At 35.9% G+C, this 15,750-nt stretch overlaps 1 protein-coding gene across 1 annotated transcript; it reads right to left on the bottom strand.

Annotated features, from left to right (window-relative positions):
• Positions 1-6,774: 6,774 nt before the first annotated feature.
• LOC113678278 (PR domain zinc finger protein 14) lies at positions 6,775-11,792 on the bottom strand. Its single transcript, XM_027195156.2, has 5 exons — positions 11,632-11,792; positions 9,883-10,046; positions 9,253-9,533; positions 8,632-8,899; positions 6,775-8,003 (listed from the first exon to the last, which is right to left on the bottom strand). The coding sequence occupies exons 2-5, from the start codon at positions 10,031-10,033 to the stop codon at positions 7,279-7,281; spliced, it is 1,425 nt and encodes a 474-aa protein (XP_027050957.2). The 5' UTR covers positions 10,034-10,046; positions 11,632-11,792; the 3' UTR covers positions 6,775-7,278.
• Between the last annotated feature and the right edge of the window lie 3,958 nt (positions 11,793-15,750).

The raw sequence follows: 15,750 nt of genomic DNA, 5'->3' as shown, positions 1-15,750 counted from the left end.
CTTGTCAAAAGTGAATATAAAATTCATTTGAACTGTCACAATCATAAAAAATCTCCAATTTAACCTCCTCGTTCGTCAATAACAGCCGTGTGTTGACTTCAACAGTAATTGCTATTTATAATTTTTTCGCCAATACGTCCGATTGTGAAAGAAAAAAACACCTTGAAATTCTGCTTTTAAACTCAAAATTTCTTTTTTCTTTGACCATTCGTTTCCAGCAAAGTGATTCATAATGTCAGAAATTTCAACTTCCAGAAACGCCTTTGTGTAAATATGTTCAGTCACACCTACAAAAACTAAGTTCTATTTTTTGTCAGCCCTCTTTTAGAAACTGTTGTTTTCATATCATCGAGTTTTCATTGAAAAATATGAAAAATATGTTAACAGCCGATAGGCTGTAAGATTGCTCACTGTAAAAAAAAATTTTCAATCTTTTAAATGATCAAAAGTCTGTGCGAGATAGAATGACGTTCTTCAAGAGCTTTCCATTTTGATGAGTGCTGATTTAGTAACGAAAAGAAAAATGGGAATTTCTTCGCTATTTTCAGCATTATTTTCAGAATCATTAGCGACAAAAATTCCAATATGCTTCTAGAAATTTTCCTTAAAATGAGGATTGTGTAGGGTAGTGTTGCTGTGTACTCACCAGTAATGAGAGGAAGGAAAACTCCAACAGAAAATATCACCAGCGTACACCGAGGCTATTATTTATAATAACAGTGCCAAAGACAGCTAATAGCCTGCTCAGTCAACACAAAGCCTCCAAGTAATATTCTGTGTTCTGCGTTGTTTGTTTTTCGCTTTTAGTAACATCTGTGTTGCTGTTTGTCTATTCTCAGGGTTATCGCCTCCCTTGAGCTCAAGAAATTAGGATGAAAAAACTAATAAAAGCTCTCAAGCTGACCGAAACATACCACTAGAATGGTTTTATTTGCTTTTGGCAAGTGAATAGGTGCATCTAATCTATATTTCACGGTTTTAAAGAGTTAATGTTGGAAATGTTCCTTGAGTGCACTATTTCACGAGCTGAATTGCAATTACATAGAAATTTAATTTTCAGCTCTAAGAAAATGCTTTTTGTGACGGAAGTTCTAAATGAAGCGGGAAAATTTTTTATCGCAAGATTACGGAATCCATTGTTCTCTTAATGGTAGTTTTTGTTCCATAACAGGTCTCAAAAGTTATCTAAATTAACATAAAACAAAGGACTTTAAAGAGCTCCGTGGGGGTAACAGTTCATTTCCAAAATCATCGCAACCCTTCTTCGTGACATTTTCCCAATGGTGAAAAAAAGGCTTTTTCTGTCTAGAGAAAACATGGATTTTTTCGACTAGTATTCGACACTGTGAAACTAAAACAGGTGAACCTGAACATCAATTTGGTAAAATGTTGGTAGGCTTTTACTCCTTTCAGGAAATTTCTGCCAGCCATTCTACTTTCTGCTCGAAAAACCAAAAACAACAACTTCAATCTATTAATATTAATCAGACCGAAAAAATGCTTCTTTCAAGGTCTTACTTACATGAAGGAAGGAATTAAATACTCTGGCATAGAGCAAAAAAGACAAACAAGATAAAAAAAATAAACAAACGAACAGATAGAGCAACAGCAAGACACAAATAAACAAAGTATTGATAAAAACTAACAAAAACAATCTTTTTAATGCAACGCGTCTTTTCCTAATTTTTGCGGCCAACTCGCACAAATTGTTTCAAGCCTAAGGGAGGACAGGTTTATTTACGTAAATCCATCCTCAAAAGCTCTTGAGACATTAGCCGACCCGACTGTTGACACAAATTAAAATATTTTAAATTTTTCCTAGGTGTAGCCTCAGTTATCACATAACTTTCCTTATTGTTAAAGTCTGATTAAGGCAGACGGCGCAAGGATAAAGAATATTAAAGATATTTTTCTTAACGTGGATATCAACAAAAAATTAAGTTGCATCCCCTTTTAACTATTACTTATTGCGCGTACCTTTAAAGATTAAACTCGAGTCCGATCGTTTTCTACACATTTTCGGGGTGATAATATGTCGTACACACAACAAATTTGACAAGCAGTAAGGATCTATACTTACAAGGATCGACTTCCGCGACTGAGTGTCAGAGAGAAAAATTCCAAGCAGGAGAAACACTATCTAAATCGCATCCAAAACCAAGAGCAATATGACCTGTCTTCTTTATCATTAATTCACGACAATGCAGACAGGTCAACTTCCAAACGGACTGCTCAAGATCGTTGGCGATGGACTTAATGTTTTAACATATTTTCGTCCATTTGTAAAGATATTAAAACCCAATTTGAGCTCAAGAATAGATCTATAAACACTATTTTAGTGTCGCCGTTGAAGTGGGTACGGTTCATGTGAAGCGAGTGAGGGTGCAAATCTTTTCGCTCGACTAAATGACTCTGATTTGCATAATAATGGACGGCTTTACGTATGAGTAAAATCCCTTTCTCATAAAAGGAAACTCGGAAATGGTCTATTAAAATTCATTTCCAAAAAACTATTTCGTTATTTTCAATATTTATAACATGGTTTTTTGAAAAATGAAAAAAACTTATTTGATTTTTGTTGAAATAACTTCGATGTTTATTCAAAACAGCACCTGGCCTGTTTTTGTCTTTTTCCTATCTTAGACATTCTTATCGCAAATGATAGTGATAGCGGCCTCTTTGCTGAATGTCTATCATAAAAGCTCTCATGACCATAGTAGTCAAGCATGAATTTTTACCATTGTGAAGAAATAAAGGGTGCAAATTGATGAAAATATTGCAAATTTGCAAATTATTAACTTCAACAAACAGACACGTCTTCTTTGGAAAAGTGCTATGTATGCAAATGTTATTCTGTAAATTCATCAACAGAGAAGCTTAAAGTGGAAATGCAGTGATCCTTGCATAATCCTGAAAGCGTTATCTGTCACTTCTTGTCAAAGGAGATCAAAGGTTGAATGATTAAGTTGCCCCTTAGAGGTCGAAGGCGGCAGTCTGACTCAATTTCTTAGGTCTGACGCGACATCAAATCTGGCATTGCTTGATATTTTGGCTACGAACGAACACGAAACTTGTCGGGCCGTCCACGTGGGTAATAAAAGCAGCATGTGATTGAAAAGGAGAATTACCTCAGATTTAATATCGGTATCAAAGATTCATACAATTTGCTAGTTATGCAAAACCTTTTCTTAGACTACTTTAGAACCGCCCACAAATCCCTTGTATTTCCCTTGGTATTCATACAAGCATTAAGATAAGCGTTTATACCAAGAAAAATAGATAAAAAGGGAGATATTTCATGGTATACGGCGAGAAGTGTGGCAAGAATTTTTTATGCCCTTTCAAAGAAAAATTCAGGCCATCACGATCGATCAACATACTCGCAGACTTCTGTGGAATGACTTTGAATTAGCTTTTCATTGTCAACGATCTAAACAACGTTATTCAAATTGTTGAAGCAAAATAATCAAAATAAAGAATACTAAGAATGCACAAAAAATTGAGATGTTATTGTCAACCACTCGAAGTAAGCTGTGATGGCGCTGCTTGCTAAATTTCTTTGGGAGTATGATCGTTGTGCACGATGGGAAGGTCGGGTGTTCTACCGTCGGACAGATAAACGCTTTTACTGTATTTTGATTGGCTGTGTTCTCTATTACATGTTATAATACCTACTATCTTGTCCCTCCTCAGCTCTGTCACGTGACTACTACGGTCAAAAGAGAGGGAGTATTTGAGCCTAGACACCTGCAGTGTGCTTGTTGTCAGAGTCAGTGTGATCACTGTTTTCGGAGCAATTGCGTTCTTGCATCTTGGATGATATATTTATTTCAAACTGCGTCTGTTAAGTGCAGAAATTTTATTTTCATCATTGATAAAACATTTTAAAGCGGTTGTTTTCGGTTTCATTGTTAGTAACGTCTCCTCCACAGAGGGTTTTTCCCCAATTCTGCCAATAAAGAAGAAAAGAGAAAAAATAAAATGCATGATATCTGAATCTTGTTAACTAGGTGTAATCTTATGAAAGAGCCATTAGTCACTATTCAGCCTCGGCCGTTGTTAGTATTTTCTGCTTGAGGTGGAGGATATTAGTATGGTTATCAATTTACAAACGGAACCTTGACGTTTTATTAACGAAAAGTGTTACTGAAAATAGAGACATCCCATTACTGTGGATACACAGAAAATTTGGAAAAACTCGCAGAGATAAGCATATGATTTTTCTTTGCATATTTCATCGCTAATGCTGTAGTCGGCCCAGAAAGCATTGCCGTCTCAAAATTTTATCTCCAATTCAAAAAATTAAAACCACAAGGAAAGATGTTATTAGTTTTTCACCTTGAAAAAGCAAATATTATTATCGAACAGATAACAGCTATTAGACTTGATGATGTACTTACGATGTGGGACAGCTTGGTCTAGATCTTTAGCGGGCCATTGATTCTCGACGAGTCGAAAGCGTTCTGTTATTTCATCTCTTCCATGGCGAATGAAAGAGGTCGTTTGTTGCACAGAAAGCAGGGTGATCAGAATGACATAAGTTAGGGCTAAAGAGATCTTCATTCTTTTGATGATTCTTTCTGAATAAATTATTTTAAAGTAAAACGTTAGAAAGACAAAAATAGCAAAAGTTTCTCTGTAACCACAACTCCCTACAATGCAAGTACCATTTTTTTATTCGTGATAGCAGTTCATCTTCACTTCCGAAAAATTCGATCAGATTATTTACCCTGCTGGATTATGAGAATATCTTTCTTTCAAAGATATCTTTGCTATCTTTAGGTGAGATGTTTATGGCTTAGCTGAATCTTCGAGAACGTTTTCAAGTTCTCTGTAGCTCACTGAAAATTTATCAAAAAATAATTTTTTTCTTTAGAAATTTCGCATAAAAATTAGGCTGTAAAACCATTCCGACCTTTTTCGCAACTATGTGAGAAATCTTGTATAGAAAAAATGACGATCGTCTCGAAGAACGCAACTGAACCAGAAAGAAGCAAATATATTAAGTACGATAAATTGATCCTTAATTTGGAGATACATCATTTGAAATCATGAAAAAGCAAAGCTTTGTCACTGCTATAAAATCAAGGCCATGAAAAGGATTCAGATGGACGTAGTCCCATACGAACTATGCTAACCTCAAAAGGATTTCCTCTACGCCTCTCCTGTCTTGTCCTCTACTCCCTAACCTTTGATAACTTCATACACCTGAGCTTTATTTATTTACACGCCGTGGGGATAATTTTGTTGCATAACCTCTAATTCAAAAGAGTTGACCTAAATTGATTGCTTTCAAGAAGTGTATACTATTATGCCTCAGCTAATAACGAGACTGAAGAACAGGTTCTTTTTCTGCTCTTTAACTTTTATATTTCCATACCTCTGATCTTTATTTATTTGAAGCCTTAGAATTAGTTTCTGCTCATAAAAAATTAAATAATTTAAAAGGTTAGGCTTAGAGTGATTGCCCTCAAAAAATTCATGATATTCCCCAACCAATTATAAGACTTTATCTATAAGCGCAAAATTGACGGATTAACCAAATTTTAAGGTTTACTTCAACGCTTAACTTATCTTAATGTGTGGTAAGTCTAAGTTCATATTGCACTAAAATAGTGACTTTGGTAATAAAGTACATGCTAAGTGTTTGCTTTTCTCATTCAAATACTTTCAATTTAATGCCAAGAGATTTGTTGCAACCTAAACCAAATATAGAATAGGCACTTATGGTGGAGTATAAAAAAAGGATTTAACGAAAGGCATTAAGAATTAAATAAAATGATGTGTCCTTTCGCTTAAAGGGATATCGCAAACAAGATCAGCCAAAGCTAGTCAACTTAAATTAGAGTTACAAATTCAGAGGGTCTTAGTATTGAGCGGGTAATAGATGTCGGCCACATAAAAGCACATTGTTCGATGTAACCTGTTAAAGGCGGATCAAATAAAGATACTATTCCTCCTTCCTCAATGGTATTAGTACAAGCTGACTCCTTGGGTTTTTTCTAGTTCGTCCTCGATTATAAATTTTTTGATGCGCTTCAAAAACCAAACTCTTAGTCGCTGATTGTGTTAACCCATTGACCTAAGAGTGACTAGCATCTAATCTAACCACTGAACCAAAACATCAAAGTAACGAGAATAAAGGAGATGATCACCAACTAAAGTGGCTCTTGACTGATAGACAAATTCTCCTTTTCAGCACCCCAGTAAATTTCTGTAAAACAGTATGGAGAACTGATGTCAGGATGTAAATGGTTGACGTCCTGACAGCGTGACGCTTTCATGTCACTGAAATACTTAAGATATACCTAAGAAATTGTAATATTATTACCTCGCTGACAGACAAGATATCAGGAGTCTAATAATGATTTGAGTGAGTTAATCCTTCTTGAACAGTGGTGATTCAATCGGTAGATAGAATTTACTTTAAAAGCAAAAAATTATCCGACTGGATAATAGATTAGCTTGGTCACATTTTTAAATGGAAACATGACGTCATGACTTTCGCGCCAACTCTCTCAAAGCAACCCGTTAAAAACATATCTGGTTTTGAAAGACGATTCGAATAACAATCGTTTGATTATCATAACTTGATTTTTCTTTCTCTTTTGCTGATTTTTTGGAAATGACAATCAATTATTTAGTAGATGAAGTTCAGGCAAAGAGAACGCTTAAAACTACTTTGCCCGACAATTAGAAAAGCGAGCACCGCTGACTAACAATCGCTCATGTAGGAAGCAAGAGGGAAGAGACAATCATGCCATGTGTAATGCATTTCTTCCGAAAATTTTCAGTTTTTAATGTAATTTTGATTAAAACTTTGAGAGGATTGAATAAGGTTTCCTTGGTGAAGGAACCAAGGCATATTTATATTCTGTTTTACTAGTTAACACGATTTTCTGTTTTTATTTGGGGTTAAGGTGGCTTGACCTTTAGTTCTGTTTGATTTCCATTTAAATTACCTATTAAATTGTTATTAATAAATGGATAAATAAATAATTGAAAAAATGTTAGCTTCAAACAGTCTTCTGTACTTCAGCTCTTTTTATTATAATGTCTGCTTTTTCTGTTGTTGTCTCTCTCAGTTCTTTTTTACCCAACCGTCTGGAGGTTGCGCGGCGTGCAACCAGGTGACAATTCTGTCACTGACAGCTCGAAATAGATAGTTTCTTATTTCAAGCATGAATTGATAAACTTTACACCCGTTTGAAAAAATTTCAAATCTTATGAATTTTGCCGGATATTTGAAATTGTAAGCTACTAGATAAGTAGCAGAAGTTATTTAACTTGTTCCTCCTCGGCTATAAACCCGTCTGCGTCTGCGCCATTCAAGTCACTCTCATTTCCTTCGGAACCCTTTCGCATCATCTTCGGAGCTCGGTTTTTCCGAGTGGTGCAATCAAAATTTGATCGATGGCGATCACGAGACGAAGGGCTTGAAAATCCTCGGCCACATTTTTCACAGGTGTATGGTTTCTCACCTGTGTGCATGTTCATGTGAAATTTAAGTTCATACGACTGCGCAAACGCTTTGCCGCAGAATTCACAAATGCAAGGCTTCTCTTTGGTATGCGTGCGTCTCACGTGACTATCATGAGCTGCATGGGAGGCGAACGCTTTGCCACAATGTCGGCATTTAAATGGCTTTTCTCCGCTGTGTTGTCGGATGTGGGTCCGTAGAATGGATGACGCAGTGAACGCCTTGATACAATAGGGACACTTATACGGCCTTTCCCCACTGTGTACCCTTAAATGCTTGTTTAAGCTCGAGGACTGTGAAAACCGCTTGCCACACTGATTGCATTGATGAGGTCTGTGTTTTTCATGGACATGCAAGATATGTATGCGAAGACGGTCACGCTTTTCGAAGGAGCGGTTGCATAGGTGGCATGGGTACTTCCGGTCACCTTGGTCGACACATCGTGTGTACTTGAGGTGCTTGTCACGGTAATATTTGTAGGCGAAAACTTTACCACAACGGTCACAAGCAAAGCTGTCTCCACCTGATGGAAAATGAGATTGAAATAAGCTCACAGTCAACTAGATTAAGTCTAATCAAGCGAGGACTAGATTCACACAGAAACATCATCGCTATGAAGTCCTCCGTCAGTAAATTATAGCTCACTTCCGTTTGCAGAGATTGTGTAATGGTCTCTGGAATTTTCAACCTATGTCACGAATTTTGCCTGCGGGAACATCTCATGCGGGGTACAGGAAACTATAATAACTGAGGAGCAGGTACCCTGATTCTAAAAATAACCTGTTGATTATCACCTTTAGTATAAGGGACATATATCAAGATCAGTCTCTCACGTTGTTTACTCCCGCCCCATAGTTTCTTACTGAAATAATGTGGCTAGTGCTGACAGCGCGCAGAGTGAATTCAAACAGACATATTATCAGGAATAGATTTAAGCCTTTCTTGAAATCAGTTTTCGGGAAGGAAAGAAAGAAATTGAAAATTGTAGCTGTTTCCTCTTTTTTTTCTTATTACGAGGTCAGGGATTCGCTGAAGAGTCCATAAGGTCAAACTCAACCATTTTCCCAACAAACTTGTGACCGGCTGAAAAACTTCCTTTAAACTTCCTTTAAATGTTACTTGAATGATAAAATACAAGCCTAATTCCGTACCGATTCCTCCTTCATTGTCCATCTTGGTCATTTTGGTTTTCATGGTGATGGGAATACCCATATATTTAAGGTAGCTATCCCCATACCAAACCAAAAGTTCGCTTCCTTCAGCAATGTCCTTGGAGACTTCATAAAACAGCTCTCCATCTTCTTGAATGAGTACCAAGTTCTGCTCGGCCTCGTGCCTTGCACAATTGACGTATTTCATCCAGTTTGTTTGGTCGCCTGCTCCGTCTACATAATGTGTCAATTCTCCGTCTTGAAATATCTGAAATATTAACAAATACGAAAGACTGTAAGCTTTCACTTTTACTGACAAAATGCTCCATCAATGCAGAATAGTTAGATTTGGATGGACTCATTGGATAAAATTCAGTTTTATAAAAGAATTCGAGTTCTCTTATTTAGCTTTGTTACAGTCTAAAGTGATAAAAATATCATCAAATCTGAAAAAAACCAAGTAAACACGCATATCGGCGTCTACAAATCTATTCATTCTGAAGTAAACTTAGTGCTGACAGTGCTGTGTTCTTTGGACATCAATATGACCGCTGTTCTTTCGTTTTGGTAACCAATTTGGTCACCATGGCGTCATGTGAAAATGACCTTTATGCAAATTACCTCCCAGACGCAGTTCTTTTCCAGTGATCTCAAATCCAGCGGTAAAACAATACTCCCCGTGTACGGACCAAACCGTGTTCCTTTGGAAATCCTCCGCTGGCCACAAAACACTGCTCTGTGTCTTCCAGTCGGTAAAACTGTCTCCACAATTTTTACAGTCTCAGGTAAGTTTTGAACGTACAGCTCTTCATGAAACAACTCCATATATGGCATGGGGTGGCACGTGGTTGTTTCTTGATGTACTTGAGAAATGTTGGCAAGCCATGGGTTCCACTGGATTTCTTCAATTGAAAAGATTTTGTCAGATGTCACATCTTTAGCCTCAGAAGTTTAGCGGTTTCTCATGCAAATGCTTAATTCGTGGAAATATAGCAGAATCAATCAATTGTCTCCAGCAAAACTATATATGTTTTAGAATGCGATGAGATGCCAGTTTTCCAGACCAATGTCACAGCAAACGAAGGCAAAATTAACAACATTAACATTTCATTAAAAAATTGCGGCAAGGTAAACTCGGTCAACTTATTAAAACCACTGTTTTCTTATGTTAATCATTAACCGCTACTTATTCAAATGTTCAACCAGCCCTCCCCATTAACCAATCATGAAGAGTCACCTGCGCATGCTTACCACTGTTTGGTGCGTTGATGTAGATTCCAGACAATGCAAATCCATTGTTTGTTTTTTCTGGAGTGCGAATGTATCCGTAAAGAACATTGTCGATGTCTTGTTGAGTAAATGTAAATGGAAAATACACAGAGGAATCAGCGTATTCCATCATTTACAAATACAAGCTGAAAGATGAAAACGCAACGCGGTTTGAACAAAATTGAACAACGAAAACCTTCCTACTGTTTAACAATAACCTGTTATCTGCATAACATACGCTTGGATGAGATGTTTAAAGGGTCACGTGTTCTATCAGAATCTTGAGAACACGGCAGAACCTGGGTTCAAAGAGAAAATTTGGAAAACCTTTTTCCTCATGAATAAAGCAGCATAGATGAAAGATTTATGAACAAGCTCAATTTTCCTGGCGTTGTCGTCGGTTGACATTTCAGGCCCACAGTCGGCAACCGTATTATCCGCTCATTTGATATAAGTGTTATTTAAATTTCAGTCATATCTGATATATGGAAAGCGCTTCAAATAATATTGGATAAATATCGTTACAGAAAGACTCTGAAAATTAATAGTTTTTAAGCAGAAATACGCTCGAAAAAGATATGCAAGAGAAAAAATAGCTTTGAAAAATACTTAAGAAAATAAAATATAATGTGAAAATCAGTACTGCTTCGTGAATAAGGTTCAATTTATATTCTTTTAATTAACTATATTAAATCTACATATGTCGTGGATGCTACAAAGAGCAACAAACATCAAAGCGGCCTGGTTAATGTAGTTCTGGATCTAAAACAGCAAAATATATCGTACTCAATATGAATTGCTTCCGTTATTAAAAAAGAAATTTCAATAGACTTGGATTTCCTATAGTTAGAATAGTAGTTCTGATTGGTTTAATATCCACCAGCGAAAAAAAAGATAGCAAATTATTGCTGTGTCATTTTTTAATTGCCGGAAACTTTACAATCTGTTCCTAACAAGGATTTTCCCCAAATTTTAAGCCATTGGAAAACTGCTTTACCTTGATTTCACGTAAACTTTAATGCTATTTCTAGTTATTTAATTTAAAGTTTTATTTGATCAAGTGAGTTTTTTTTCTTCTTTTTGGCTTTGGTGAATGCCAGAAAATAAAAACGCAACCCGAGCATGTCCAGCTGACTTAAAGATAATGGGAAACAATTTTTTTAATCAATTGTTCGAATATAGAAAGCAGCGTTAAAATTATACAAAAGCGCCAAATTATTGGTATAATAATATGGAATAAATAGCTCTTCTACTCATCAGATTTTGCGATCTTTGATTTTGCTCTGGCCTTCCCGGAGCCGAGTTTTCTCTCTAACCACTGAACTGGCTCAAAACAAAAGCTAAGAAATAACTAAGAAGGTACAAACATTTGCACTTTGTTTGTTTTCAAACTCACTTATTGAAAAAATCAACAGAAATATTTGCCAAATTTATCTTGACTCCGGAAAACAATGTTCAGTTGACTTCTGATCCTGCAGTGCAGCTTTTCTCTGAGACGTAAAGCCTTATTTTCAAAAATTGGTAGTTAGGATTGCTTCAGTAACTGCATGCATACGAATTGAAAATTTAGACGTCAAAGATATGTTACCGAGTTTCAACGGTTTCTTTCTTCTTCTAAGATAGGGTGGTGAAAGCTCAAGTGTAACTACAACCTGAAAGATCTAGACTTTATAAAAACTGGGATTACATCTTAATAAGTATTTAGCATCATATAAAAAGCGTCTAAATTACCTTACGAGTCGAAAAGACAAGTTTGAAGTTAAATCAGCGTTTTGATGAGATTTTTTAGCAGGTCACTGTGATCTTCGTAACTTTAACTTTAACGCACTGTAAAGAGGCCAACGCTGTAATGCCAAATGAAGACCTTTCTCGTTCATTTATAAACCTCATTTGAATAATACGTGATCGCTCCAGATGTTAGCAAAGACAACAAGTTAATAGCAGGGAGTGAATTTTTGCTATCGCCCGCGATAAGATTGGTTTTGTTGTTGTTAAACAATCTAATATAAATTACCAAACTATTTTTAGTGAGTATCCCTACTGGGAACTAAGCGATGAAAAATGCCTGTTAAAGGTATTTTAATGTCTGAATTAACTTTTGAACTAAACTGAATACATTTTATTGGATTTTTTCCGCGATTCGTACCTGGTTTTCAAATCGACCAGTTTAAAAAATTTATGATTTCTGATTCTTATCCGAAATTTTAATCATTAAACGCGGATTCCCGGCGAAGACAAGCCAAAAAGCTAGATTCTGTGACGCTTTTCTAAGCCACAAGCTTTCCTTGCGGTAATGTTTACGTGTGCATTGTAAGGATGCTATTAAAGGTCACAATTTTCATTGCAATTATTTTATTTACTTTTTATTCTTTCTATCTGCACTGGAAAACAAGAAGAACTTTTCCTTTTCCTACAGGAAATTCCTCCGCGAATTCTTCACCAATGTTACTTATCGAAGCTACAATCTTTTCATTTCGCCGTCCAAAGACGAAAGCTGTTACTTGATAGCAATCCTCAGAGGTTCTCACAATGCAGGGGTTATTACAAAGTAACACAATTATTATTATTTATTGAAGTTCTCGCTAAGGCGTAGATTCACACTTTTAAATGCACATGCTTTGCTTTCAACGTGATAAACAAAACGCAGCCACGGAATCAAGATGGTTTGCACGTTACCGCTCAGCGCATATGCCCAAAAATCGTAGACGCGTATTAATTCACGGCCTCTGTTTAAAGCGTGTTTACTCTTTTACTCTTTAAAGACCCCAGGACGCCCTAACTTTTCTTATTCCGGTCTTTTTATGTTGAAGTGTCTAAGCTCACCTCACAGAGCGAAACTTATGTCGTATATATCAATAGAACGCGACCCTTTTTGTTGTCTTAGGAGACAAAATCGATCGCAAACAAGGAAAGATTACTCTGCAACTGTTTGGTTTTCAAAATAAGGTAAATATTTGGACTTTTGACTATGGGGGAGCACAGTGCGCGGCTGTTCGGTAGGGTATTTTGGAGTATTCATCGGAGGAAAGAGATAAATCTATGAAAAAGGTTTTCATTGTGAAATCTCGGTGGATTAGAAGGCCAATTTTATGAAAATCTCTAACGTGAATGCATTTCCGCAAATGCATTATCATTCTGATCTGTTCTTTTAATGTCAACCATCAAACCGAAAGGAAAGCAGAATAGCGAACAAAAGGTAACAAGGTTCAAATTAGAAGAAGGAAAAAATGAGGCTATGAGGCAGCTCATGAGTTCGTTTCAGCCGAGAAGGAAACAGAATCCTAGACGCAAATTTTATCTCTTGTACTGAGCAGACTCATTTAATATCATTGTCTTAAAAAAAGTAAATTTCTAAATATAATGAACGCATTAGTTGAGATAAAGTTGTCCCAATATCTAAATGAGGGACAGATGTGAAGAAAAAAGGCGAAACAATTAAACACTCTGCAAAGTCCCACAAGGAATAGAAACTTGGTGAACATTTATATTTGTTAAAACCGCCGTACTTTAGAGATCAGCAACTGCACCTAAATAAAATTTCATGCGATGCTTTCTTCCATTTTCATTTTAATTCAATGTTGGATCCAAAAGAAGCTGTCAGTATCAAGAATTACCGAAATAATTTGATATCGATTCTCGTTTCTAAACAACGCTCTCATGAACAATTCAGTGTTTTAAAAGACCTTGTCAGAGGGCTGATAATTTTCAATGGTGATACCATCTCGCAAAAAAGCACGTGCAAGTTGTTTAAGCAATGAGTTAACTGCGGTATAAACCCAGATTCTCTTTGAAGTGCTGGTTATTAAATATTTCGCGGAAAAAAAAACAACGTTATTAATCAAAGTTTTTGCCAGCTTACATACTAGGCAGAAGTTATTTTGATTGTAATTTTTTTTTTCATTAGCACAATAATTTTCTTCATCGACAGTTACGCTCTAAAAATTAACCTATTTGGACATTAAAACAACCACTATTTTAATAGTTGCAAATACGACCCTACCGTTAGCGACAAGCCAAGTCTGAATATTGCGGTATTTCGCGTTGTTTTCGCATGGGTTTTTGGCCTTATCTAACGCCGGCTTTCTCGACGCGGGCTGTAGTGAAGATATTGAATCAGGAGCCGAGAGATGTAATATTAACACTTCTAAGTTAAAACACGCAAAATTTAAAATATAACTTTGGTTTTCTGGTTGCACTGCAGAAAAAAAAAACAAGCTAATTGATTCCAAAAATGAAAACCTCTTGAAAATAAGAATTCGAGCAGATAAGTTAACGAAAAATGAAAAAAAGCGAAAATAATGCTTTTCGCTATCGCGAGCTGGCATCGGTACTCAGTCAGCAGCGTCTTGTCATTATTTGAAAAAAATTAATTATCCATAGCGTCGCGGGATAGAACCAAATAAAAACTCAGATATGACCTTCTAGCACGGACTAAACTTAAATTAGCAAGATACGTTGTGGGTGCGATAAAATCTGTATAATTATGAAAGGACTTCGGCATTATGAACTCGAACAATATTACGCATGTCACATGTTAGTAAATTTTACAACATTTTTCGGTTTATTTTTGCTAATTACTTATTTGAACAAGTTTTGTTTTTTACTTGTGACATATGTGACAAACTTTAGCTGAAAAGGAAAGCTAAAGGTATCATTAAAATAAGATTTAAATTTATTTCAGCTTTGGTTAACTTTCTCTCATTAAATATTTATGAATATTCTTTCGTCTGGTCATTTGTAAAATTGAATGAAATATGCACAAACTTTTTTACTTCAAGTTACCTTTGAAAACTCCAAAAAATTCTGCTTGAAGTAGTAAATAGTTTAAATAAAAAAATCTTAATGCTTTAACCTTTCTGAACAGAGATACAAAACTTATAGTGAGTGTAATATCTACGATGGTGGTTTCATTTAGGACCTACTCTCTGGTAGTTAAACCAAATAGCATTTCAAAGGTTTTAAGTCGATTTTTAGTTTTTGTGCTCAATTAAACCATTGCTTGCCTGAGATTTCTTTTTCAGTTCAATTTATATCATCCTGAAAACGAAATAATTGAATGAAAAAGACCAACTATGAACAATAATTCTGTTATTCTCTTTGCATTCCATTTTATCTTGCATATGAATTATTCACCTTCAGAATCTCGATCCTATGAGTCCAAAGCAAGCTAATTAATCAGAAGAAATGATTTCAATATAAAAGATTGAACAAAATCCATCTTTTGACAACGCCTGTGGTGTCTTCATCCGATTGTTCGGGAGTTTCCAGTTTACTGACTTTAATTTTCGCTGAGGTTTCGTCTATCAAATATTTGTGCTTCGATGTGTTATTCAGTACATAATTTGCGTTTTCTAGCGTTCTTTAAATTACCTCTCAACCCGACTCGGAAATCACCATTATAGAGTAATTATTTCTTGACAGAACAGGATGAAAACAGCAGAACACAAAGCTCTTTATCACGTAATTAATGCCTCTTATATCACCGCATTTTAACATCTGCATTTGGAATTCGTTATTTCCTTGCATTATCTTTCATGCAGCCCTCAGCCACATAGAGCCACATAGGAATGATTAAATGTAACGTGGTTTTCTAAAGTGGAACTTCAATCTTTTATCAAGTTATGTGTAAGTGACCTGTCTCAATGCAGGCTTACCGACCTTGGAGCGAAGCTAAAACTGAGAAAAGACACTTTTAACCCACTCTTATTATGACGATTTAATTCCCTAATAAAGTATCATTCATTTCACTACTACGTTAGAAAATGCTGTTTTGCTTTGACCAAAATATCGCAGAGAAGAAACAGATTTTTGCCAATGAAGCCGCGTAAGTTTGAGGTTCAACAGTTGTTA

This window comes from Pocillopora damicornis, chromosome 11 (assembly GCF_964200805.1).
Source record: "Pocillopora damicornis chromosome 11, jaPocDami1.2, whole genome shotgun sequence".
NCBI lineage: Eukaryota > Metazoa > Cnidaria > Anthozoa > Scleractinia > Pocilloporidae > Pocillopora > Pocillopora damicornis.
The sequence above is the reverse complement of the archived record's forward strand: the minus strand, read 5'-3'. Positions and strand labels throughout refer to the sequence as shown.